At 40.3% G+C, this 25,221-nt stretch overlaps 2 protein-coding genes across 3 annotated transcripts in view; both read left to right on the forward strand.

Annotated features, from left to right (window-relative positions):
* The window catches only part of LOC125240953 (GTPase-activating protein), a 44,513-nt gene extending 27,287 nt beyond the window's left edge, over positions 1-17,226 (forward strand). The window contains exons 8-17 of one of the 2 annotated variants that reach the window (XM_048149162.1): positions 3,373-3,576; positions 6,850-6,993; positions 7,861-7,955; positions 8,097-8,102; positions 9,967-10,077; positions 10,456-10,592; positions 12,914-13,055; positions 13,508-13,698; positions 14,054-14,186; positions 14,461-17,226. In XM_048149162.1, the coding sequence (XP_048005119.1) occupies positions 3,373-3,576; positions 6,850-6,993; positions 7,861-7,955; positions 8,097-8,102; positions 9,967-10,077; positions 10,456-10,592; positions 12,914-13,055; positions 13,508-13,698; positions 14,054-14,186; positions 14,461-16,033 (2,736 nt within the window). In that variant the 3' untranslated portion in view covers positions 16,034-17,226. The remainder of the gene's footprint in view (positions 1-3,372; positions 3,577-6,849; positions 6,994-7,860; positions 7,956-8,096; positions 8,103-9,966; positions 10,078-10,455; positions 10,593-12,913; positions 13,056-13,507; positions 13,699-14,053; positions 14,187-14,460) is intronic. The other variant, XM_048149163.1, reaches the window with a different exon arrangement.
* A 1,246-nt stretch (positions 17,227-18,472) lies between these two features.
* Positions 18,473-22,680, forward strand: LOC125240885 (serine/arginine-rich splicing factor 4-like). The gene is made up of 3 exons (XM_048149032.1): positions 18,473-18,822; positions 20,677-21,069; positions 21,233-22,680. The coding sequence occupies exons 1-3, from the start codon at positions 18,795-18,797 to the stop codon at positions 22,069-22,071; spliced, it is 1,260 nt and encodes a 419-aa protein (XP_048004989.1). The 5' UTR covers positions 18,473-18,794; the 3' UTR covers positions 22,072-22,680.
* The last annotated feature ends 2,541 nt before the right edge of the window (positions 22,681-25,221 follow it).

Raw genomic sequence — 25,221 nt, forward strand, 5'->3', positions numbered from 1 at the left:
AGTCGCCATTAGAGCCGACCGTCGATATTTATCAGAGCCGCGAAAGCTCTCACAAATAGCGGAAAACGCACTCTAAAGTCTTGACAATAGAGGCGTGTTTTGATATTTCCGAGTGCTCTGGCAGTTCCGATATATTTCATAGCAACTGTACGCAATGTATCTTAAATCGCTTGTGAGTTTGAGCGTCGTCTTAATGGGACTTACGGAGCTAAAGGCGTCGAATAACCCTCTTAGAAAATTATATAGTTTTCTCGAGCATTTTCTACTGACAAATTGAGTGTGTTTGAAAGTTGCTTATTATAATAAGCGATTAGAAAAACCTGTTCTCATTGTCTTAATATTACTGTAGATGTTAATCTCACGCTTACGAAACCCTTTCTGTCCTTCGTGCGTAAACAATACGGTGAGAACTAGTTCAAAACTATGGCGTAGTATGGTAACTGTGCTCGGAAATTATGGTAGGTACCATATTATATTATAAGGGCATATTTCATCAGCGCGCGAATTCGCATACGATTTTGATTTCATTGCTGACTGTTGGGGTTAGATACTTTCGGCACACCAATCAAATGCCGTATGTGTATGCGTGTACGAGTTTTCGTACTGTGTAAATAATGCTATAGCAGTTTGAAAGATTTTTATATATAAATCAGCCGTCGTACCATGCTTCCAATTTTATCACTTATCTATGTGACGTCACGTTTTGGCATGTCAGTGTGAGAGTGACAAATGTCTTATTCATGTGGATAAGTGATAAAATTGGAAGCATAATACGCCGGTTGGATAATAATACATGGACGCCATACTTTAGTACAGTAAACGGCCATAAAGAATGCACATCGGTATTTCGCACGGAAGTATAACTAAAGCATGGAAGCCATGCTAAAATAAGAGCTCGGTGACATGTATCTTACTCACACCACACTATTACCTTTTTTATATGAGCGAATGAGACAATATTCCACAACTTCTTTCGTTTTCTCGAAGGTTGTCCCTAAATGCTGATGTCAAAACGGACCTGGGGTCCATTTATTATACGGCAAAATTAAATATACGTTTGTCATTTCACACTCGGTCTCCATCTTTGACAACTGTACATAGTCGTATTATATTGGTTCGAGTTTTTAGCGCGACTTCAATGGTCGTCTTGACGATATTTATTTATTTTGTGAGGATTTCTGATAGATCGTGGAAAAAATAGCTCAGTGTATATTTGTGATAGTTCCAAGTTTCATTTCTGACTATGGCTTGTGTGATCAAGTGTTGCAAATCACATTCAGGAAGAAAAGAAAACACGCAAGAGGTTATATCATTTCATCGGTAAGTTTCTTGAGTTTTTGATAATATTTATTGATACGACCTGGCAGAAATATAAATGTACATATTAGTAGTTTATACAATTCAAATCTTATTCAATTCTGTATAGATTTTTGCATATTTTTTGGAAGTTTTCTCAAACTCTGAAAGGTTATGTTTTTTAGCATAGTGATGTGATGTGTTTTATCGACCTTGCAATAATAACCTATCAATATTCATACCTTAAAAACGCCATCAATGATTATTGTTCTTTGTTATGATTCTCTTGTTATTTAGCTATTTTACAAATTCAACTTTATATATTTCTTAGATTTCCGAAGAAGAAGACCGGAAACACGAAGTTCAAGGTGCGATGCTCGCGGTTCCTTTACTCCCAAGACTCCACCAAAAAGAAGGCCAAGAAGCTGAAATGGAGCAGGCCCCCAGATGTCTCCCCAGGTGTCTACCTTTGACAATTGTACATAATCGTATTATATTAGATCAAATATCTCGGCGGTCGTCTGGCCGATTTTTAATTTAATTGTGTTTATTCCTGATAGATAGTTGATGATCCTGCTAAATTCTTATCTGTGATGTGTTCAAGTTCCTTGTGTGATTATGGCTTGTGTGATTAAGGACTGTAATTCACGTACATGGAGAAAAGAAAACTCCCAAGAACCTGCTGTGTTTCATTAGTGAATTTCGGTCAGTTATTGATACTATTATTTGTAGGATCTAAACAAAGCATAAAATACGATCTTTTCATAGTTTATATAATAACTACTACCATGTTAAATTCTGTTCTGAAGTTTCTTCAAACTGTTTTTAGGTTATGTTTTTGTACTAGTGATGTGTCATTTTTATCGACGTCCCGACATTAACTCTATTGACATTCTTGCATTGAAAAGGACATAAAAATGATTAATGATGATCAGGTATCACAGACTGGGTAAATGGTAATGTAACATTTCTAGTGAATTAAACTTATAGTATTTTTTAGTTTTCCAGAAATTCTCAAACATTATTAAAAAGAAACTAAAAATAGGTGAAACTATTGAAATAATAAATTTTGGTACCTACACTGCCGTTTTGTTTTATTTTCTATTTGATAGAGAAAATATTATTGAGGTAAGTATAAGTAGATTCTTGAGTGGTGGACTAGAAATTAATAGAGGGATGCTACACGAATTAAATTACTTAGGTCTTTGCGTAAGGAGAAGAGAAGAATGTATTTATTTGTTTTATACTCGTATCTCCCATCTTCTATTTTTTACAAACTATTTAGGCCGATATTACACTATCATAGAAATATAGTCATAGACAACATGCCGTCCTTTTTATTCACGTTACAAAAAAGGGAGGCATACAGACCTATGATCAGAGATATAGGTATGATAATGTAATATTAGGACTTGGTAAGAGAAGAGAAGTGACCGTTTATGTAGGTAAGTACATAAACAAACCATTTATTTGCAATCAGTAGGTACGGTTAGCCAAGAAGGCAAGAATGTATGAATATATGACTTTCATAGCCAAAAAGCCACATAATAATCCAAATGAAATGTTTATATCAATATTGTATGTTTTCGTTACTTTTATATATATAACGTTTATATTATTTTTAAGGTGAGAACGTAAGTAAGTGCATATTTTATCGATAATTGAATCGACAAAGTAACATCCCTAGCTAACACAAAACCAGGGACCACCTACCAAAAAGAGAAATAACTAGCATATATCCATCCTTTTTCAATACATTATCTAAGTCATAAGGAAGTCAAGGATGAGTATATGCATTTTACACGAATTTTTATTAGGGGGGCTTGGTATTTCGCCTTCGTAGAGCGTTGTCTCTTTCTTGCTTCTGTGACGTTATTGTGTTTCTTTTTTTCAAAACCGATGTGCATTCTTTACGGCCGTGCCGTTTACTGTACACAAGACCAAGTGCCTTCGCGTAATATTGAGAGCAGCAGCAATGAATTTGACGTTGATTAATTAACAGCGGATCGTATTGGAATTATGTTTTTATCAGTCAAGTGTATGTTTGTATAGTTATATTGTGTGGTGGTGTCCCAGGTGTTCGACTCGATAACGTCGTCGTACGCGATGTGCCCGGCGGTGATGTGCCGGCTGTTCGACGCGCTGCGGCAGAGCGCGGCGCGCCACTTCCCGCACAACGCGGAGGTGCGCTACTCCGTCGTCTCCGGGTTCATCTTCCTGCGCTTCTTCGCGCCCGCCATCCTTGGCCCGAGGCTCTTCGACCTTACCACCGAGCAAATTGTGAGTCACATGTTACCTATATTTGTGGACGTTAGCACACTATATTTAATAAAGAGTAGTATCGTACAGTATGACCACTCCCGCTCCCCGCTGAAAGTGCCGCTCACACGCTCTCGGTTACTTCACAGTTACCGCCTGTCAACAAGGCGACCAGTCGAGTTCACCTACACGAACACTGAGTGCGTAGGATCGCGCCTCTTTCATATATTTGATCGCCGTTGTCCGAGGTGTGACGTTAGTCCCAAATGTTCGTCTCGATAACGTCGTTATTATCAACGAGCAAATGTTAGTCTCATGCGTTACTTTAATCAGCTCCTCGTTGTGTAATTGATCCAAACACAAAAATCACACCATCAAGTCAAAAGCACCATGAACTGTTCGCAAAATCTCATGATGAAAAATATTGGTGGTACAGATTTTGTTGGCAAGATGTGTGAGAGGCAGCGATGATTGTCACAAATACGTGTAATCTTATGGAATGCTAGATGCTAATGCTAGAGGCAGCCGTTGGAACCAACTGTACTCCATAAGATTTAAGATGAGACCAGCAATCAATGAGAGAAGAAAATAAAATCTTATACAAAACTGGTAAACCCTTAGCTTCTTTAGCAACGGATGCTTAAATAAGTTGAATGAGCTTAACACAATAATAGCAAATTAAGGGCGGTAAGTGAAGGATTACGAACGATAGCCTGAAGCCGAATGCGGAGGGCTTTAATAACTCGAGTTTGTAATCCTTCAGCCGCCCGTTTTATACATACAATCACGCCTGTATCCCATAAAGGGGTAGGCAGAGCACATGAAACTACTAAAGCTTCAGGGCCACTCTTGGCAAATAAGGGGTTAAATGAAAACGAAACTGTGGCATTGCAGTGACAGGTTGCCAGCCTCTCGCCTACGCCACAATTTACCCCATATCCCACAGTCGCCTTCTACGACACGCACGGGAAGAAAGGGGGTGGTGAAATTCTTAACCCGTCACCACACAGGCAGCGTTTGCAGCCCGTTTTATACACAATGTTTTTCATTACATTGGCGAAATAATAACCAAATTTTAAACTAAATGTATCTACGCTGACAACTCGAACATTCATCCGCCATCTTGTAATTTTTGACAGGTCGTGGAAGGCCCCACCCAGGTATTCACTATACCACCCTAAGGCGGTAAAATAGCTCATTACGTATCAGTATGCTGGCGTCATCGATCTAAACTACCTAGATGCACCATCACGGCTTAGAATGTGTCCGCAGCAAATTGTGCTTGAAAATGTTCTAAGCACAATTGGGCGGTCAGTAGCGCTTCATCCGCCGTGTCGGCAACATGCCTAAGTGCTCCGTAAAAAAGTGCAAAAATAACACCTTATATACGTTGAAAAAGGATGACGTATCGTATTTCCGGTAAGTAATTGTTAATAATTTTATAATGTTATGCATTTGTGGTCAAAATGGCTTCCTAACTTACAAAAAACATTTATTTTCTAGAATAATTAAAGTAAATTCCTTGATTTGGTCTTACGCAGTTTGTCTCTTTCTCTCGCGCTATACTAGTAATGAGCGGACGGCGACAAAAGATGGATGAAGTGGAACATAGTTAAAAATGGAATGATGGAGTCGCTAATTTATATTTTTTGTAAAAGAAGCCTATTTCATATTAATAATGTATGTATTTATTTATTATTATGGACCAATAAGTCTGAAATAAATGATTTCAATTCAATAATATTAATACATATCTTATAAATTACTTTAATTATAAAAAGAAACAACCCGGGAATAGCAAATTCGTTTTTAAGTAATAAAAAAGCTTTTTATTCCAGATTCCCAAAACAAGACGTTGAAAGGGAAAAATGGCGCAAGATGCAATGGCTGAGGAGCGGAGAGCAGATTTACCCAAACAAAGCTTTGAAAAAAATTATACGTAGAATAATAAATTAATGTCATCGTTCAATTCTTCTTTGTTTTAATAGCTACTTAATTCATATTCTCCAAGTGCACCCTCACACACACCACATACAATCCCTCAACTGTTTACCTTCACATAATCGCTACACATACACTCACTACACGCACACACACACACACACACATATATATATATATATATATATATATATATATATATATATATATATATATATATATATATATATGAGGTATATATATATATATATATATATATATATATATATATATATATATATATATATATATATATATATATATATATACCTCAGTTGACTCTATTTAATAATGCAAACATTGCAAAACGTGGAGATATTAATCAGTTCAGTTGCAATTGTCCCCCAGTCCAAATTGTCCCGCCGTACCTTATATATTTTTTTGTTTGAGATAATATCAATAAAAATATCGTACAGTAAAAACTCATTTTTTTTTCGCTTAAAATACGCAACATCTCGAAAAATGTTATACCAAACGTTTTGTTCCTTAAGAAATTTTCTATCTAATAGGATTTTTTAAAACAGTTTTTCGCAAAAATACCGCAAATTTCCTCATTCTCGCCTTTCATCTCATAGCGCGACTCCCATGATGCCTCTGTCCATCCTCGTTCCCAATGTAAAAATGGCGTTTAGATTGTTGCAGCGCAAACGAAATTAAACTTAAGTTGGTTGCAATAAGACGTAGATTTTTTTAAAAATATGCACACCTGCGATCTGCGGTAATAAAATTTTATGGCTTTCGCGATGATCACATTCATTAATGTCATAACCGCCAATTGCTTGCATTTGAAATTGAACTTTAAGTACTAAGAAATAACGTTGTTTTTGTAAAAAAATGAAAGTAGTTTTTACTACATTGCGAAGTTTTCGTTTGTCAACTGGACGCACACATTTGCAACTAAGCGATCGGACACTTTTGAGTGCCGAATTTGTAGGTGATAGTGTATCTAGAGAAGTTTAAATCGATGGCTGGCGTGTACTAACACCGTTTACGAGCGAGTGTGATGAAATAATATTTTCATCACACTCGCACACTAAATGTGATTTTGCACGCAGGCGGAGCGTGATTTATACAAAAATCGGGCTCCCGAGGGAGTTATGAAATTTTTAGTGCCGTATTTAACTTTTTTTTTATCTTTTTACATATTTTTATGTTGCAAGTGTGATGAAAAACATTGTGTGCAACTTGGGGAGTATGAATATTACAAAATCGAGTCTTTAAATCGGTCCGGCAAGCCGTCTCGATTTAACTTACTCTCGTTAGTAATATTCAAGTTCCTTCCCTTGTTGCACAATGTACTATTCTTTGTTGCAGGACCCGCAAACGAATCGGACGCTGACGCTGATCTCGAAGACGATCCAGTCGCTGGGCAACCTGGTGAGCAGCCGCTCGGCGCAGCAGGTCTGCAAGGAGGAGTACATGGCCGAGCTCTACCGCAGCTTCTGCACTCCCCGACACGTACGCCACTCTTTCATCTACTTGTAACCTAGACAGATTTACAGAAAGGTCTCTTAACTCCTGGAACGTCGTTGTCAATAAGTCAGCAATTCCTGTCAACTTTGTACAATGCCACGTCAGCAAATTTTAATTGATCCTATTTTGTTACCAACATTTAGTAATATAATTCGACTTTCGTAAGATATATACAGGATAATTGTTATAATTAAGAAAATATAGATACTAGAGAACCTTAATGACGAAATAAAACTTAATAAAATCTCAATTCATCAACAAAATTTTGGTAACAAAATAGGAATTAATAAAAACAAATTTAACTTTTCCCTTAATTTTTGTACAAAGTTGACGGGAATTGCTAAAGTACTGAATTAATATCCTTCAATTTGTTCATTACAGTTTAAATTTTTTTCCGGACCGAGTTTTATGAAACGTGGCTAAGATCACTCCCGACTAATTCGGCTTTCAAACAAAAAAAACTAAATCTAAATCAGTTCATCCGTTCCAAACAGACAGACACGTCAAACTTATAACACCCCGTCGTTTTTGCGACGGGTATTAAGAAGGCGTTTGAAGGGTTGATAATCATTTTTCAGTACAGATGGTGTTTTTTTTACGCACTAATGCGATAAGTGGTTCATTATATGCCAGGTCGAAACTTCGGAGAATCAACTGTACTGAAAAACGTCGTACGACACACGTGCGAAAAGGAAATTCGTAACTAGTGTCGATTTAAAACACTGCCTTCGGTCGTGTTTTAATTTATCGCCAGTCGTTTCGAACTTCCTTTTTTTCGCACTAGTATCGTAATGTACTATTTTAGACTTGTTTTGCTATCTTTTCTTATCTAAATGGAGTTTATCCCCACAGGTACAAGCAATAAAACAATTCCTGGAGATAATCTCGACGAGCTCCGACACGCAGAGCAGCAGCGTGCAGGAGTCGCCCGTGCTGCTCAAGGAGGGGTAAGTGACGCGGCTCCCGGCCACTTCACCGCGCCACACCCTACACGACTCTTCTACTTCACTTTACCATCCTTCCTTACTACACACGCTCTACAATCCTTCTAACTACATGTTTCTTTGTTTGTGCCTCACGCGGAACAGATATGGGTATGATTCACAATATTCATTACATACATTACTAGATACAATATACGCTTTTTGCCACAATAGTATATTGTGCAACAAGGGAGGTAAGGGGGATTTTGTCGACGAGTGTAATAACTCGCGACAGCCGCTGGCTGGAGAGAGTTATAGACACGAGTTTACAAAATCCTTACCTCCTGAGTTACACACAATATTTTTCATCACATTTGAGAGGAAAACACAATCAAAAAAATCATAAGGCAAAACCTTCAATGAATGGCGGTATTGTACTGCCCGTTGCGGCCGTTGCTATGGCAACGCGGTCAAGCCCAAATCGAGATGGCCATCACAATTTCCTGCCAGATTGCAAATTATAACGATTTATCTACGTGAAATTTACAAAATAAATTTAAAACATACTGAAATAATAGTAAAACATAAATAAAATGCATTTTTCATACCGTATAATTTTTTTTATAGCTTAATAATCAAAATTTTACTTGTGCAAAAAAATCCTTGGCTGACTGAAACGTCCTTTGCCTGAAGTATTGTACGGATTGTATTAATTTTTAAAACTAAATCCATTATTCTCTTGGGACTAAAATAGTACATTATTCTTCAGTACACGTGGACGCAATGAGACCTTTAAACAGCAAATGTGATGAAAAATATTGTACAGCATTTTGAAGTCAGACCAACCTAAACTGGCAGCTGTTGTGACTGCCTCTCCGGTGCAACTGTTATTTTAAACGTAAAATTTCTACGAAATTATCACGTTTACTAACCTTTGCAGAGGCACGATATCAATCTCGCTGCCAAAATTGGTTGATATGACTCTATTTTGTGTTCATATGCTCATGGTATCAATTGTATGCGTCTTCCATGGTAGGGCATACATGGGACATAAACTTATTTTATACTCTGATTCGCATACACAGTACGCATCACTGAGGTAATATTAATTGAATATGCCCAAATAAAGCTTTTTCTACCTTCTCTTATTTACTTACCAGCTTTCTATCTTCTAGATCTAGAGACTTTTCGAAGTACTAGAGCTGTGAAGCCTATGAAATAATCAACAGACTAGAATAGAGTACACAGGGTAACATTTACTGCGACACTTACCACGATCTTGAACAAAAAAATCCAGCTTATCCGCCCTACGTTTCTATGTGGCATCTGTAATCTAATAACCTACTCGTACATACACGGTATAACATGTAGAACAGTGTATTCCTGATCATAATTAAAGGTCAAAAAGTAAATAACCACGTGATTATCTATTCACACTATTTGTTTTTCGATAGGCCAACCCCGTTCATGGTCTTTGCTTTGGGTCATTTGCTCCAGCTAAATTTGTGCTTTAACTCGGGGTTGTACACTGACGTCACTAAATTGCATTGTGTGTTGCTTAAATCTGTACAGTCTTTTAAAGTGACACTCTCATTCAAATATTTTTGCGAAACTTGAAGGTATTTTTTCCAAGTCTAATGTGAGGTTGTAGATCCTAAACAAAAAATACATACATATAAAGGACTGACACTTTTCACTTTTCTTATGAGTAGTACCCTTTCTCCGTCAACCATGGAACCTTTTACAGTTCCTCACGGCCCTCGCCTAGAATGTGGCTAGGTCACCATTCTAATATTTTGCATTCTGCTGATCTAGTTTTACTGCAGTTCGTGACGTCGGTTCATAAATTCATCGAAATCTATAATATGTTACGCCTACTCTTGTGTTGCGAAATAAATATACAAATCTTGGATGTAATATCCCAAAAGTAGCATAAACACAGGTGTGATATCGTAAGAGCGTAAAAGCGAAATGTGATGTGATTGTTTGTGTTTGTTTGCGTGCTTGCTACAGCGTTGCGGGTTTGTGTTCGTAGGACGATGATCAAGCGGTCGGAGGGCGTGCGCGGCGGCGTGGGGTCGCCGCGGCGGCGCTGGGCGCGCGCGGCGCAGGCGCACGCCAAGCGGCGCCACTTCCGACTCACCAGGTACCTACTTCATCCAACCATTGATCCACGTGTCAAGCTTGTCCCACCGCACACTAACGTCTTTCAAGCGTCGGCGTCTAGTCAATAAAGGCGTATTTCCAGTGCTAGGGAGACGCTAGTTTAAAGGTGACTCATAGTTTCATAATTATTATGGTGCTGAAAGATTACGTTACTCAGACTAGCTGTAAGCGCCGCCATTTTCGATGCCAGTGTAAAGGAGTTACATGTGTCTTCGTTACTTTTATGTTGGTAAAACTACAGCCTGTTACTTAGCTCAAGTTTCATAACTTCCTAAACATCGCGATTTCACTTAATGTTGAGTAAAAATAGGAAGCGTTTGTGACGTAGTGCAAGTATGTGAGGGTGTGATATTTACAGCGGCGAGCTGACGTGGTCGCGGTGCGGGGCGAAGGCGGCGGCGCACCGCCTGCCGCTGTCCGGCGTGCTGGCCGTGGCGCCCGTCGACTGCCCCACCGCCGGCGCGCCGCTCGGCGCCAACAACATCTTCCAAATTGGTACGTTCACCGCACTATCACCTATTTGTTTTCACTGAGGAGCTGAGTTCGCATAGAGTTTTTTCATGACTGGTAGTAAAATATTTCAAACAAGAACAAAATCGCTGTATTCCATAAAACCCTTACAGTACAATAGATTGTACAACAAGGGCATAAAGTGACCTCGCTTCGCTTCACTCAGACCAAAAAATTGTCTCGGGTAAAAATGTACATTTATGCCCTTGTTGTACACTCTACTTTTCACTTCGATTGCGAGGAAAATAATTATATTTTTCATGGCAATATACACCACGAAATTTTCGTAAAGCGAAATAACATAATAAATTACCAATTCCCGCCTACAAATTTTTAATTTTATTATTTTCAACATGTGATCAGAGTTTCAGCCGCTTGGTTTTCTGCCAAGTCAAACATTTCGGAGCATGGATTTGAATTTTTAATGACCGATGATATGTTCAAAAAATGAAACGTAGAGCAGGGCTAAGAAGTTTTAAAGCACAAAACGGCACCAGATCGGAATGTAAGACAGAAATCAGCAACAGAAACTCGATTGAGAAACTATTTATACGAAAATTTATTAACAAAATTTGACTGCGTTCTGATGGACGGTGAAACTTACATAAAATCCGATTTCTAAGAAATCCCTGGCCAAGAGTTTTATACTAGCAAAATTAGCACAGATGCTCCCAAAGACTGTCAAATAAAAAAAGATCTAAGTTTCCAAAAAAAATACCTACTTTGGCAGGCAATTAGCAGTTGCGGGAAAAGAAGCAGCTCTTTTGTCACTGCCGGAACAATAAACGGCAGCATCTCATCAATAAGAGTGCTTACAAAAGCGATTACTTCCGTTTATTAAGAAACACCACTCCTGGCCTTTATTTTGGCCAGACCTTGCCAGGTGTTACTACGCGAAACCTGTCATGGAGTGGTACTCGTACAAAGAAAATGGTGTAGCCGTGGTACCGAAATATAGCTATCCACTAAATTGCCTAGAACTCCGGCCTATCGAGGTATATTGGAGTATAATGAAAGGGTTTCTTAAAAATAGAGGCGGGGAGGTTAATTCCGTGGAGGAGCGGCGAAAACTGTGGACCTGGCGACAAAGGTATCCTGACGTGATGGTGCAGGCTCTGATGAGTCGTGTTCGAAGAAAAGTACGATCCATGGCTTATTCGTCCAGAAACCTTGACTAATTAACGTACATGCGGAATGAAATCTGGACAAAGTTTTGATATCGTACAGAGTAAGTAAATAAATAAACTAAAATAATGTATAAATGCCAGATTAAAGTTTACATATCTGTCATTTAAACCGGTAAGTTTCATGAGTATTGGATTCCTTTTCTCGAAAGATTAGATTAGATATATTTATTTCACAACATGATTACAGTACAAATGATGGTCAATCGAGAAGGACGACCTAGCGAAACTGTTTGTAATTTCTACATACCAATTTTCTGTAACCGAAGGTTAGAAGGTTAGGTTAGAAGTGTAGGAAGGGTTAGAAGCTAACAGTCAATTTATAATATTTTTGCGTCCTTTTTCTTTACAAAAACTACCGCAACAAAGCGTGGTCCAAGAAAACATTACAGCATTGGCAAGTTTTCTGGGAGAGATTTGATTAAAAGAGATTTCGGCCCCCTAAGGCACAAAATCTCACAGAGAGCTCGAGACAGCATTCGAATGGGGCAGCGAAAGTGATAACAATTATCTTGAAGACATGAGTATCGATATACATTCAAAAAAAGTTAGGCCTATAGTCTTCAAAAATAAAATAAACAAAAAGTGTAAGTGTTCTCAAAAAGTGGCTTATTGGTAGAGTATTCTACAGCATGAAAGAGTTTGATGCTTACGACAATAGTGCATGCATGTATTAATTAGTTATAGTTTAGTGTAAGGAAATTATATTGTACCTACGTCCGTGATGGATAAACTGTTGGTTCTTAAATTGATTTATGACCGATAATAGACTTCTATTTTATGTGATTTACTAAATGAAAATACGGAATTCTAATAAATTGTAGCAAAAATTTAATAATATAACGAGTTTTGTCATCTACAAAAAAATTTTATTGCTTAGTAAAATTGTGCAATATGTTTTAACTGATTGGCTGTTGAGGCTGATTAGTGATTACCTTAGTCTTAGAAGAAAATTGTATGCTCTAGAGCATAACCGCTTCAACGTTCTAACGTAGTTCTTTGATTTGATGACCTTATCTAACTCGCGAAGTTGATGACTAGCCGAACGTGAACGATCGATTGAGAAATGAAATCTGGCGTGGTATTATGTATTGTAAGTTGAGGATGTCACGTTTTCCACAGTGCACCGCGAGCGCGTGCTGTTCGTGCAGGCGAGCAACTGCGTGGAGCGCGCGGAGTGGGTGCGGCTGCTCACGGCGCTGTGCCGCCACTCGCCCGCCTGGCCGCCGCACAAGGGCTACTACGCCGACACCGAGTGGACGTGGTATGTACAACTACATACTTCACACTTCAGAAGCCGTGCGAAACTGCGAATTCGCATACGATCTTAGTTACATGGACTGTACACCAAATACTACAATGTAATGAAACTCGCACACGAGTTCTCGTCCAACGTCGTCGGAAAACCAATAAATATTCTCTTCTGTCTAGGTAATGGGTGTTTATGGAATTAAATAAGTACCTACACAGAACCTATTTTCAAATAAGGCATTGGAACAATGAATGAAGTAAAGGAAGGCCTTGAGCTGCTATAAAATGTAATGATTTGATAAAGCTAGCTACCCTACCCGAGCTTCGTAGCAGTTATTTAGGTTCAAATAGTATTAGGTTGAAAGCAGGCATGTTTACGCATGGCAAGCATGTTATTGAGCTGACAAACATGATTGAGGGGAGTTGTGCGATGAGTAGTTGAGTAGTGATGTGTTGTGTCGGTAGCTGCGGGCGGCTCGAGGCGGAGGCGGAGGGGTGCGGCGGGTGCGAGGCGACGGCGGCGGGCGAGCGCGAGACGCGGCGCGGGCCGGCGGCGCTCGCGCTGCGGCTCGACCCCGCGCGCGACCTGCAGCGCCTGCACGCGCTGCTCGTGGCGCACGCCGCGCCGCTCGACAAGCGCGCGCTCGCCTTGCAAGGTAACACATCCGCCTTTGCTTTTCTCCTTTCCCGTCCACTTACGCTTTCATACAGGTACATTTGTGACGTCCCACGGTTAAGGGTACTTTCCCTGACAAGTTTTTCCTTTCGGGTGACGACCGGTATGGCCTAGTGGGTAATGCCAGTGGTGGGTTCGAATCCCAACAAGGGCATTTATTTATGTGATGAGTACATATATTTGTTCCCGAGTCATGATTGTTTTGTATGTATGTTAACACATTCACTACCAGACAAAAAATGGCGCATTACCCGCCTAGCGGGTTCCCACCAGGCGGGTTGTTGTATGCGTAAGTGTTAATGGTAATGATGTACATGTATGTTTGTAATGTGTAGAGAGCCCACCGTCGGAGGAGCGCGACGCGGAGACGGCGACGCTGCGCGAGCTGCAGGAGGCCATGTTCGACCTGGAGCACCGCCACCGCGTCTACCACCGCTCGCTCGCGCGCGAGACCAAGTACGGCAGCAAGTGAGTACAACAACCACTACACTACTACATTACTACATACTATACTATACGAGTATACGGTCCACACCATCTCCACTATCATAACATTACAACTGAGCTTAACCTACAGCACATTCGTTGTTTCCCACAACATCCACCCATAAACATTCAACAAAAACGCCTATAAGGCTTGATGCTGTAAAAATATTTATTCAAATCTATTTATTTCCAAGAATGAATACTCACTTCACTGGCTTACTTTTTGCATACTTACATAATTATATTAATTTTGTAGGCAAGCTCCCATCGGTGATGATAATTACCTCCACTTGGCGGGCGCCGGGTCGGGCATGAGCGGCGGCGAGGGCGGCACCTTTCTGTGGCGCACGTGGCGCAGCGAGCCCGCGGCCGCGCCCGAGGCCGCCGCGCCGCCCGCGCCGCTGCTCGCCTCGCTCGACGTCGCCTCCAGCACCGAGTCGCTCAAGCTGTCGCGCCACATCGACGAGCGCTCCTCCGGCAAGTCCAACAAGTCCGCGGGCAGCGGCTACCTCACCATGTCGTGCCTCAAGCAGGAGCCCTCCGAGGACAGCGACAACTCCGCCGGGAAACCGGCGCGCCCGCCCAAGCCCGCGAGACTCTCGCCCTCGCGCGCCACGCTCGCCTGTCACGCCGCCGCTGACTGGCCGCCGCTCAGCGAGTACGTCGACGTCGAGCTGAAGCCGCCCGAGCGGAGGCCCAAGTCCGACGCCACCCCGCCGAAGCGGCAGGACACCGATCCCTCCTATCGCTGCAAAGAGTACGAGTTGATGGCGAATTTCATGAGTCACGCGGCTTCACCCTCGGCCGAGGAGGCGCCGCCCGCCGTCCCGCCGCGCGGCCACGCGGCGCAGCGCGCGCGTCTGCACCCCAAGCCGGAGCGCGCGCCGCGCCGCGGCTCCGCCGGCAGCCTGCCCGACCCCGACGGCGAGCCCGCGGAGCCCCGGCCCGGCAGCAAGCTTGACACGCTCTCCAACGACGACAGCCTGCTCGACGAGCTTCAGAGGGACACCTACTGCGTGCTCAAGGTGTGCGAGGACGAGTCCGGTAACGATTCCAGTGAAATTAATACAGAAGAACCGGACCGCAAAGAAAAAGAAGATTATGGTATATTTTCTAGAATTAGTATCCAGCGAAAGTCTAACCCTATAAAACCCCAATCGAACCCGATGAAACCTCTAAAAACGTCAAGTTCCACCTCGAACGTTCACGATACCGGATCTAATTCCTCTCGACCGCTCGCGGAGAGGCTGACTCCTTTTTTTCTAAAGAAAAAATCTAAACCGCCAGAAGACGTACAAACTACGAACAAATCCTCTCGAAAAGAGGATAACTTGATCGGTCGCCTGACTCCGCGATTTGGACAGTCACGACTCTACGGGCGCGGACAGTCGCTAGAGCTTGCACCCTCCGAGACTCGCACGAAACGAATCGAACGCTCCGCCACTACTGTCAATCTTCCAACGAGACCTATAAACTCGTCAATAGTGGCCAATCTCAAGTTTCTTAGTCTACACCGGTACGGTGCTCAGGATGACGTGCAGTGCCGAACGTTCGTCCGCAGTGACGAAGCGGAGCTGCCGCCCCCGAGCGCCGCGGCGCCCACGGCGGCGGCGGCGGCGGCGCCCGCGCCCGCCGCGGCGCCGGGAGCGCGGCCGAGGCGCTGGAGTTCCCGGACGCGGGCTGGCGGCCCGCCGCGCACGCGCACGGCTCGCTGCTGGCCGCCGCCACCAGCGACATCCGACTCTAGGCCGCACGCCGCGGCCCTCCGCGTGCGCACTATCGCTCCTAGTGATAAAGGATGCGATCGATACGGTTCTATTGTAAAGTAAAATTAATGGTAGGCTAGAGATGTATTTATTTCTATGATATTTTTTGAACTCCTTTTCGTCGACCTGAAGTGTGTGCCTCCTCTAGTATGTAGTTTTCTGAAAGAATACTGGTATGGTTAAGTCTAAATGATAGCATTAATACTCAAAAGGTGCCAAGTGTTGTATGACGTCGCCGGCGCATTCAACTCTCATTCCTGTAGCACAATAATAAGTGGAAATCTTAATGTTGTTGTATAAGACTTAGTTATGTTATACTTATACGTATGGCGTCTTTATCGCTTGTAATTTGTAACATATTAGTCTTGAATTTAGAAGTATTGAATGTTAAATGTTTTATTCACATAACTTCAAATGTATGTATTTTTATTTGACGTATTTGCCAATTAATGAATTGTAATAGAATATGTATAAATGACACAAGTAAACCCTACTTGGTAAATAGCTCGGATAGTTGAGTACAAGGACTGTTGCGCGCACTTGTCGGCGGGAGTAGCGGCGGCTGCAGGGCGCTGTATTCAGTTCTGGCAAATCTTATGTAGCGGAATAGAGATCTTATGAACTCACAATTGCATTGTGATCTTGTCAATTGTTTCAAGCAATACTATTTCAAGTTTTGCTTTACTATTAGCCTGTGTACTTAAGGATCGATGTGGCTTAATATATAACGTAATGAGTTAATGACATAATGTACATGTACTGAAAACATGCATTGCAATGTAAACTATTCTAAACTCGTGTAAGTGTCTGGCCTTACAGTATGCCTAAACAGTACGGCCTTGTGATTCGAGATAGGAGTACGCCATTCTAACTATTGACTGACTTTTTCAAACTTGTTAGGTTTCCGTGTTGTATTGTACGTAACTTTAACCGTGATGACGGTCAATTGATAGATTTTTAATTAATATCAAATATTATTGAAATGCACAGTAGTTTTTATTTGTAGGGACATACTAAAGAATAATTGTAGTCTGTTCTGTTGAACGATTACATTTGGTTTATGAAACACGAAATTTCGTTTTATCAATCAAACTCATTTGTATGTTATGTGCCTTGTAGGCCTCTGTTTATAGAGGTATACTTTGATTTAACTATGAAGAAATAAAATAATGTACAAATTAATATTTCACAAAAATATATTATGTTATTTATTTCACCTATTTTCATTCTGTTAAATAAAAACTCCACTTAACGTCCATATTTTTTTATTATAGTCGTGTCTAAAACCAAAAATATCATCAGTAAGACAACCAACCATATTTAACAGAATCACTAATTACCATCATAACTTCCTGAAGTCCTATAAAACTGAAATTTGGCAAGCAAACTACACTATCAGTATACAATTAGTTATTTGTTATACAAGGGGGCAAAGTTGTATTTTAACGCCGAGTGTGTAATTGAAAAACGAGCAAGTGAAAGGATTCTATAGTTGAACCACGAGCGAAGCGAGTTATCACTGCTTCCAGTAGTTCCACAGGTGGAAAATCATCTTTATTACTAGATTCACCTACTTTTATCAATTTTAAAGCAGTTAATTTGACTTTATTCAAGGTCAAATTACTTTACCCACTAGTGGATAAAATGCGTTTTTACCCGCTGGTATTAAAGGACAAAACACGTGTTTCCGAGCTAGTGAGGGGAAATAGTTATTTGTTTTACAAGGGGGCAAAGTTGTTTAACCGCACGTGCCAATATTGATACCCGAGCAAGCGAAAGATTCCAATATTGTGGTGAAAAAAAATTGTGTTGCAATCGGTGGAAAAGTTTGTTTAACCTTCGTGCCTTGAAACCCTCGCCACGCTCAAGTTTCCAGTATTGGAATCTTTTGCTTGCTTTGGTATCAATATCGGGCCGGTATGGTCTAGTGGACAGTGACCCTGGAATTTGATGAATCTACAGACCTATAATCATTGGACGAATCAAACTTATACGATCTCAGTGACTGTTAGCAAAACGTAGTGATTCAATGCTCTTTGGTTAGCATTAGAAAGCTGAAATTTGGTATGTACCAATTTGTATAGGAGTGATAGGAATCACGTCGACAAAATGGTAAAATAAAAAGATCCTCCAAATCTCCATACTGCAAACTATCCTGTATGTGGGAGCGAGAAAAATATTTTTTTCTCACTCTCACTTGCGTGAAAAAATTCCACGGTCGCGTGTGGTGTGATCGTCTGTTAGCTACTTCTGATCTGATCGGGATTAATACTGAGTTGAGTTTTCTACTCTCAATTCGATCTTTTAACGCTATTATACAACTTGAGCTATAAGCCCGCTCCAGACTATGCGCGCGAATCACGCAGAGACACCGCGAACGCGAGTGTGGACCTTTCTGCGTATCGAATCCACACGCGTACGTGGCGTCGCGCCGTGATTCGCGCGCATAGTCTGGAGCTGCTTAATAAGCTCAAGTTGTATGTTGTTGTTGTAAAACGTAGTGATTCAATGCTCTTTGAGCTCAACCACCCAGTTTCAATACCTACTCTTTGCGCTTAAAAAATACGTGCACCTTGTGCTAGCACCGTTGCTGACGTCATTTTGGCAGATTTTGTGGATGCCATTGCATTGGTAACCGAATTTATAAAAAAAAGACTTGCTCTGCTTGGCGTTTACTAAAATAAAATTAACCTTAACCTGCAATGCTAGATGCTTGCAATTTTATTGGTTCTAAACTAAATTTGATGACGTTGGTATCTACTATTGTTTAAAACGAAACAGTCTTGGTCTTGTTTATTTAACACGTGCTCCACAAGCTTTTACCATGGCGGATTCTGCATATATGTCATTAGGTAAGTTCCAAATTCATTGTTGCATCGGATCTATTTTCAGATTGTAATATATATTCTACTAATGAAAAATGTTTATGTAAATAAATATTTTTGTTCAGTTCGAACGAGGAGATGTGTACGACATAAAGTTTTTAGCATTATGTTAAACACATATAATGCCGGCTTTGCATAGTCGGAATCATGATAAAAATATAAACGCAGTATCCGCTTTCCGTGGTTGTATAGTTATTACTATACTAACAATCTTTCAGCGATCACCAGACAGATCAATATTAAGGTCATTTTATAATAGTTTGAATAGTTTCACTCACTGAATATGTGAACATAATCTGTTTTGCAAAGGTACATTACATTTTAAAATTCGTATAATAAAAAGGACTTAACAATGATGATCCACCTGAGTATATTTCCAATTTTCTGTACTTAGCCTCCATAAACTTTTATAGCCTAGGTGTTCCATATGGCACTAGGGCTTCTTAGTACTAACCTGTCACAATATTAAAATTTAAATACTGAGACTGTCTTCATATTCATTTTTGATTCATCAGTAGCACCAGAGTAGCGGTCAGGTTCAGGAGTAGCGGTGGCAAATTTCACACAGACGGTAATGGAGTCGCCTAAGTACTTTTATGACTGAACAAATAACAATTAAATGATCAATATGTTTACTGTTAACATGTTCTTCAGCATTATATTTTTCGACTACTTTAAATCCACAGTAAGATACATATACAGTCAATGCTTCATTTTTCATCATTATATATAAGATTTTCATATGGTTCTATTATCAGCAGAATGCTTTATATTGGTTAATCATATTGTTTTATTTCTTGTTTTTGGTGGTAAATAGTGTTATGCAATAATAATTTAGATAACACATTAAAGCAGCCATTATTTATTCAATCTGAGAAAAATAATTGTAAAACCTACTCTATTTTATATCATTAGCTTCTGTGTGAAATTAGTCCCCGCTATTCTGGACGCTATTCATCAATATTGATTGTTAACAGTTTAAATTATCAAAAAGGGTTACTTACTTTTGTATGTAAATGTTTATTTGCGCAACACAAAATAACAATTACACATTTGGCTCAAATTTCTGAGTAGATGAGTATACCTTTCGGTCAGGAAGCCCCTTCATTTGAGGTTTACTGCAGCAGTTTAAAACAAATTATTAGCATAATATACTAAATAGTAGCAGATTCATTATAGCTTTCAGGAGGAATGAAATTATACATTTTGCCTTTGTTTCACAAGTTTCACTTCACACTTCAGGTTAACAACAATTTTCAATCTTGTTTGGTCTATACAATGTTTGTTAGCATTCATTAGAAAAAAGATTATGACATCTTTATATTGAATACAGTAGAAATCACAATAATAAATCAGTTTACTTACCTGGGCTGGCTTTGCACAGGGAGTAAAGTAAATAAATTTCCTTAGAAAATAGACATATGCCATTGGAGACTTTTTTGTAGACTTATGATGAATGAGAGACAATTTCACCATACATTGTTTTATTAAATTATCAATGGATTGGACAGCATTTTCGATTAAAACTCTTAGCCGGCGTAATTATTTCCGACTTGATTAGCAAGTATTGACATTTTCAACCAATACATACAAAACCATAATTAATTGTGAGCGAGTTTAGTATATGGTCCCACTTTGTTGATTGCTATAAAGCCGCTTTGTCAGTTTATTCATATAAAGATACAAGCAAATCTCGTCTTTATGGTAAACAAAGCAGGACGTTTTACTAAAAACGAACACAATTATATACCGCGGCGAGAACATTGTTTTATAAGGCGTAGGTAGTGAATATATGTACGTATATTTGATTATTATTTACAGATGACATCATACGAGCTAGTAGGTCGCGGGGCAGAGGAGGCACGAACATACGCGGGCGAGGACGCGGCGGCGGACGCGGGCGCGGCGCGGCCGGGCGTGGCGCGGCCAGGCGCGGGCGCTCGGCGACTCGCGCGGAGACTCCCGGCGCCGCGGGCGCGGGCGCGCGGGCTCGGTCCCGCTCGCGGTCGCGCTCGCAGGTGCGCCCGCGCGGCCGGGGCCGGGGCCGCGGCCGCGGCCGCTCGCAGTCCCGCTCTCGTCAGCAGCAGCGATCCACTTCTCGCGCTAGATCAGCTTCTCGCTCGCGCTCTCAGCCAAGAGGACTGACTCCGAGAGGGAGAGCAGGATTAGAAACTCAAAATGTACCATTACAAAACAGAATAGGCAGATTTAGAGGTAAGTTTTTATGGCCTTCTGATGCTTTATTTCATGTAGTCTTGGCTTCAATGTAGTCTAATACTCCATTATTTCTAACACTCAACTTTTTATTTTCCAAAATATTGGATGCAGTAGATATTTTACAAACCTTGGGTAAGACTTTATTAATGTGTTGTTGCAGGCAATGGCCAAAATCGTGTTAGCCGTTCCCGTTCCAGTTCCAAGGTGCGCGGCGACGTGCGCAGCCGGCTCGGCGTGCCGCGCGGCGCGCTAGCGGCCGGCGCGCGCCGCCCGCTAGCCCTCGCCAAGAGAGGCATCGCCAAGCGAGCACGAGGCCTCACCACGCGCAACAAATACACTTCCGTGGGATTAAGATCTGATCAAATACTAAAAGAGCAACTCAATAAGAAAGCTCAAAATTTGCTATTCCAGGATAATATCATTAGATCTCAAACATTTACTCGATCCAGATCTAGATCGAGATCTAGAAATAATTCATTATCGAGGAATAACTCGCTATCTCGAAATAATTCTCGGTCTAGGAACAATTCCTTCACCTCTGCGTCTCAGTTGACTGTTAGCGTAGCTAATGATCTAGCAAAGCAACGACGACGTAATAGCGTCGGCAATGCTAATTACTTAAATAAACAGAGTCTTGTCCAGCTGAACAATCAACTAGGAGGATATAAACAGAGACGCGGCCCCGGGAGCGTCTACTCAGTGGGATCCAACCGGTCCACCCAGTCTAACAGGTCGGACCGATCCAACGCCAGCGCGCGCTCCACTCGCTCGAGAGGCCGTGCGCGCGGTCGTGGCCGCGGCCGCGGCCGCGGTCGGGGGCTCAGCCGTAACTTTGTCAATAAACAAGTCCTTAATAGCAAACTGCAGAAAGAAATTGCTGCTATTCAAGGAAAAGCATCAAACGGCGGCAATTCTAGTGAATCGCCAGTAGGAATTAGTTTTACTCCTACGCCGGCGAGCACTGCACAAACCTTGCATCAAAGATTTGCTAGTTCATGAATTTAAAAGTTTTCGTTATTGCTAAGACTTACGAATTTTAAGAAAATAGTGTCATTTGTATTGTGTAAGTAATAAACCCGTTGTTGCCGGTTAGTTAAACAGATCTTCTGTTTACCAGCTACTAACTGTGAATAGTTTTACATGAATATGATAAATATTTTTTTATAATACATAAATAAATTATTTCAGGGGTACCCCTAGGACATTGCTAAGCAGTGTTGGACCTGTTTCAATATGTGTTGCAATGTATACGTTTTAATGTTGCTTGGAGTGCAGTGGGTATATCCGTGATTCCGGACGCGCACGATCGTCCGCTCAGTGCCCACAACACATTGTGTTGTGTCGGAGATTGACAGAACTCACTGCAGCGTAAAAGGGTGGGAACGAGTAACGTAAAATTCCCTATTTAAGAAAGAACACGAACTCCATCTGAATAATATTTTGAACTCCTTACCTCAAAAATGTTCCGAGTAGACGATAACATAATGTGTCGGGTCTAGTATCTGGGGACTGGTTTTTGAATGTCGACCATTCGATTTCGTGAAATTCTTGAAATCATATCTTCGCTACTAGCTATTTAAATTCTACTAATAGAATTAAAGACAAGACGAACAATGTGAGGGGTCATACTAAATGTGACAATCCCTGTTAAAGGGATACAAAAAAGCGTGACATAGGGGGGGGAGGGGTCCAAAAACCTGAAATTTGGTGTGACGTAATATGTGGATGATCCCAAATTCACGAAAAAAAATGTACTTTTTTGTACTTACCTTTTAAAAAAAAATACCCTCATGGTTTCGGAGTTTTGACATGGGGTGTGGTCGTTCTAGATAGGTGGTACTTCCTTCCACACTATATTTATGTTTTAATTTGATGGTGAAATGAATACTAAACAAGTGTTTTGAAATTGTACTATGTAAATTACTTCAAAAACTTAGTGCGGTCGTGCCAGGGAGTACCTATCTAGCACGACCACAACCCATGTCGAAACTCCGAAACCATGAGGGTACTTTTTATAAAAAGGTAAGTACAGAAAAGTACATTTTTTTCGTGAATTTGTACCACTACGGAAATTAAAAAAATCATTAAATATAGTGTGGTCGTGCCAGGAAGTACCACACTGAACAATAGTATTTACTAGATTTCAAAATACTAGCACTCGTTTTTCAAAAATTGCCGTTTACTGTTTTTCGCTGACTTTCGAATGGCGAAATCGTGCACACAAGATTCAAAAATCGACCCCCTGATTGGTATAATAAGTAAAGTTATTTTATTAGGGGTTCTTGAATAAATATTTGTATAGTATATATGATAGAAACATATAAAAGTACATTAGTATGTATGTGAACAAAATATCTGACTGCTCGTGCGCCTTTAATGTTTAAACCGTGTTATCTGTTAACATATTTTTGTTTGTCATTGTTTGTAGTTTTATACTCATGACAACTCATGATTTCTTAATTCGGCGACTAATAATAGATTAATATTAAATGAGAAATAGGCCTCTGTAGGAAAAGAGAAAGTCGTGAAATGTTTGAGAATTTAAGAACATTCTACAACACTTTACGCATAGACTTTTAATGTGACTTTGTTGAACCTCGAATATCGGGTGAGTCATGGGTCGTGAGCTGGACTAAGTGTGTGTCCTGTGTAGGCACTCAGTGTGTAGGTACCTAGTGGGATATCTCGACTCGCCTCTTGAATAATTATACATATATAATATCAGGTGAATTTCATGTAAGGCAACCAAGGATAACTTATATAGGATTTACAATCTTCATACTAAGAATCGTACCTCGATTTTTTAGCGCCACCTATTACATACTATCATAACTACATTGATGATGCCTACAAATTTATTTATTTTTTCAAAAAGTGCATTGACATGATATCATGAATATCATGATATTAAAATAAAGAAATATGTCATTTGTTCTTATTAAAAATAAAAACACGCAAAAATATTTGGGGAAAATATGATTCTGGCCACTTCCAGGCTGCTAGTTTAACCCTTAAAAGCCCATACATTTCAGGGGTACGCTTTCTTGTAAGGGCTTAGTCAGTCCCGTATTATATCGTTCTTGAAGGCAACAATTCGAACGAAGAGTTCGTACAATTACCCTCCATTTCATATCTCATGTCTTAATGTATGTCGAGATGCTTGATTTCTGAAACATTGCTGATTTGTGTTTTAAAATTATAAGTATACATAAATAGGTCCTATTTTATATACCTACTGATTCGCTTGTTTATTGTCATAAAAATTCCTTAATGCCTAAAGAAACTGCTTAGTCTCGCGTACGAATGTTCATTGTTAAGAAGATCTTTAAAACTTAGTTCATTTAGACGGGAGACGCCAATAATTTACGTAACTTTCTTCATACAATTCAGCTGATTTATTCGGGCAGACTGAATAGACTTTCAAAAATGCATGAATTCGTACATATATATAGTACATATTTAACTTAAAAATAGCATATAATGTATATGCTGTATTTGGACAGTGGGCCAGCACGGGATCTGGTAGCTGCCCTCACCGACCCGCTGTCAAAATACAGTCTATATAAATAGTATATGATAATTATTAGGCAATTTCTGGCAGAGGGGTAATTTCTTAAAGGCGACTTCCGTCTAAATACTGTAGTAATAAAAGCCTTCGTTATGGATGAGTTCATAGCGCATACTAATAATACCAGTAGCTTTTCACCTTTTGCTGATTATATTATTCATTTGGAGATTTTTGTTTTGTTTCCATAATAGCTAACATGTAATGCTATAATGTAGTTATAAGCGATAATAAATCTGACTTCATTTTACCAGTGAATTTGATTTCTGTCTATAGATAAATCTTCCGTACTTGTGCCACCAACAATATAAAAAACCGGCCAAGAGCGTGTCGGGCCACGCTCAGTGTAGGGTTCCGTAGTTTTCCGTATTTTTCTCAAAAAAAACTACTGAACCTATCAAGTTCAAAACAATTTTCCTAGAAAGTCTTTATAAAGTTCTACTTTTGTGATTTTTTCATATTTTTTAAACATACGGTTCAAAAGTTAGAGGGGGGGGACGCACTTTTTTAGGGTTCCGTAGTCAACTAGGAACCCTTATAGTTTCGCCATGTCTGTCTGTCCGTCCGTCCGTCCGTCCGTCCGT

The sequence above is a fragment of the Leguminivora glycinivorella genome, chromosome Z (genome assembly GCF_023078275.1).
Source record: "Leguminivora glycinivorella isolate SPB_JAAS2020 chromosome Z, LegGlyc_1.1, whole genome shotgun sequence".
NCBI lineage: Eukaryota > Metazoa > Arthropoda > Insecta > Lepidoptera > Tortricidae > Leguminivora > Leguminivora glycinivorella.

Bases quoted from the DNA above. Each gene is read 5' to 3' on its own strand.
- LOC125240885 (XM_048149032.1), top strand. From the start codon at position 18,795: ATGGCGGATTCTGCATATATGTCATTAG. The intron at 18,823-20,676 runs GTAAGTTCCAAA...TATTATTTACAG, and splicing joins TTCTGCATATATGTCATTAG to ATGACATCATACGAGCTAGT. The intron at 21,070-21,232 runs GTAAGTTTTTAT...GTGTTGTTGCAG, and splicing joins CAGAATAGGCAGATTTAGAG to GCAATGGCCAAAATCGTGTT.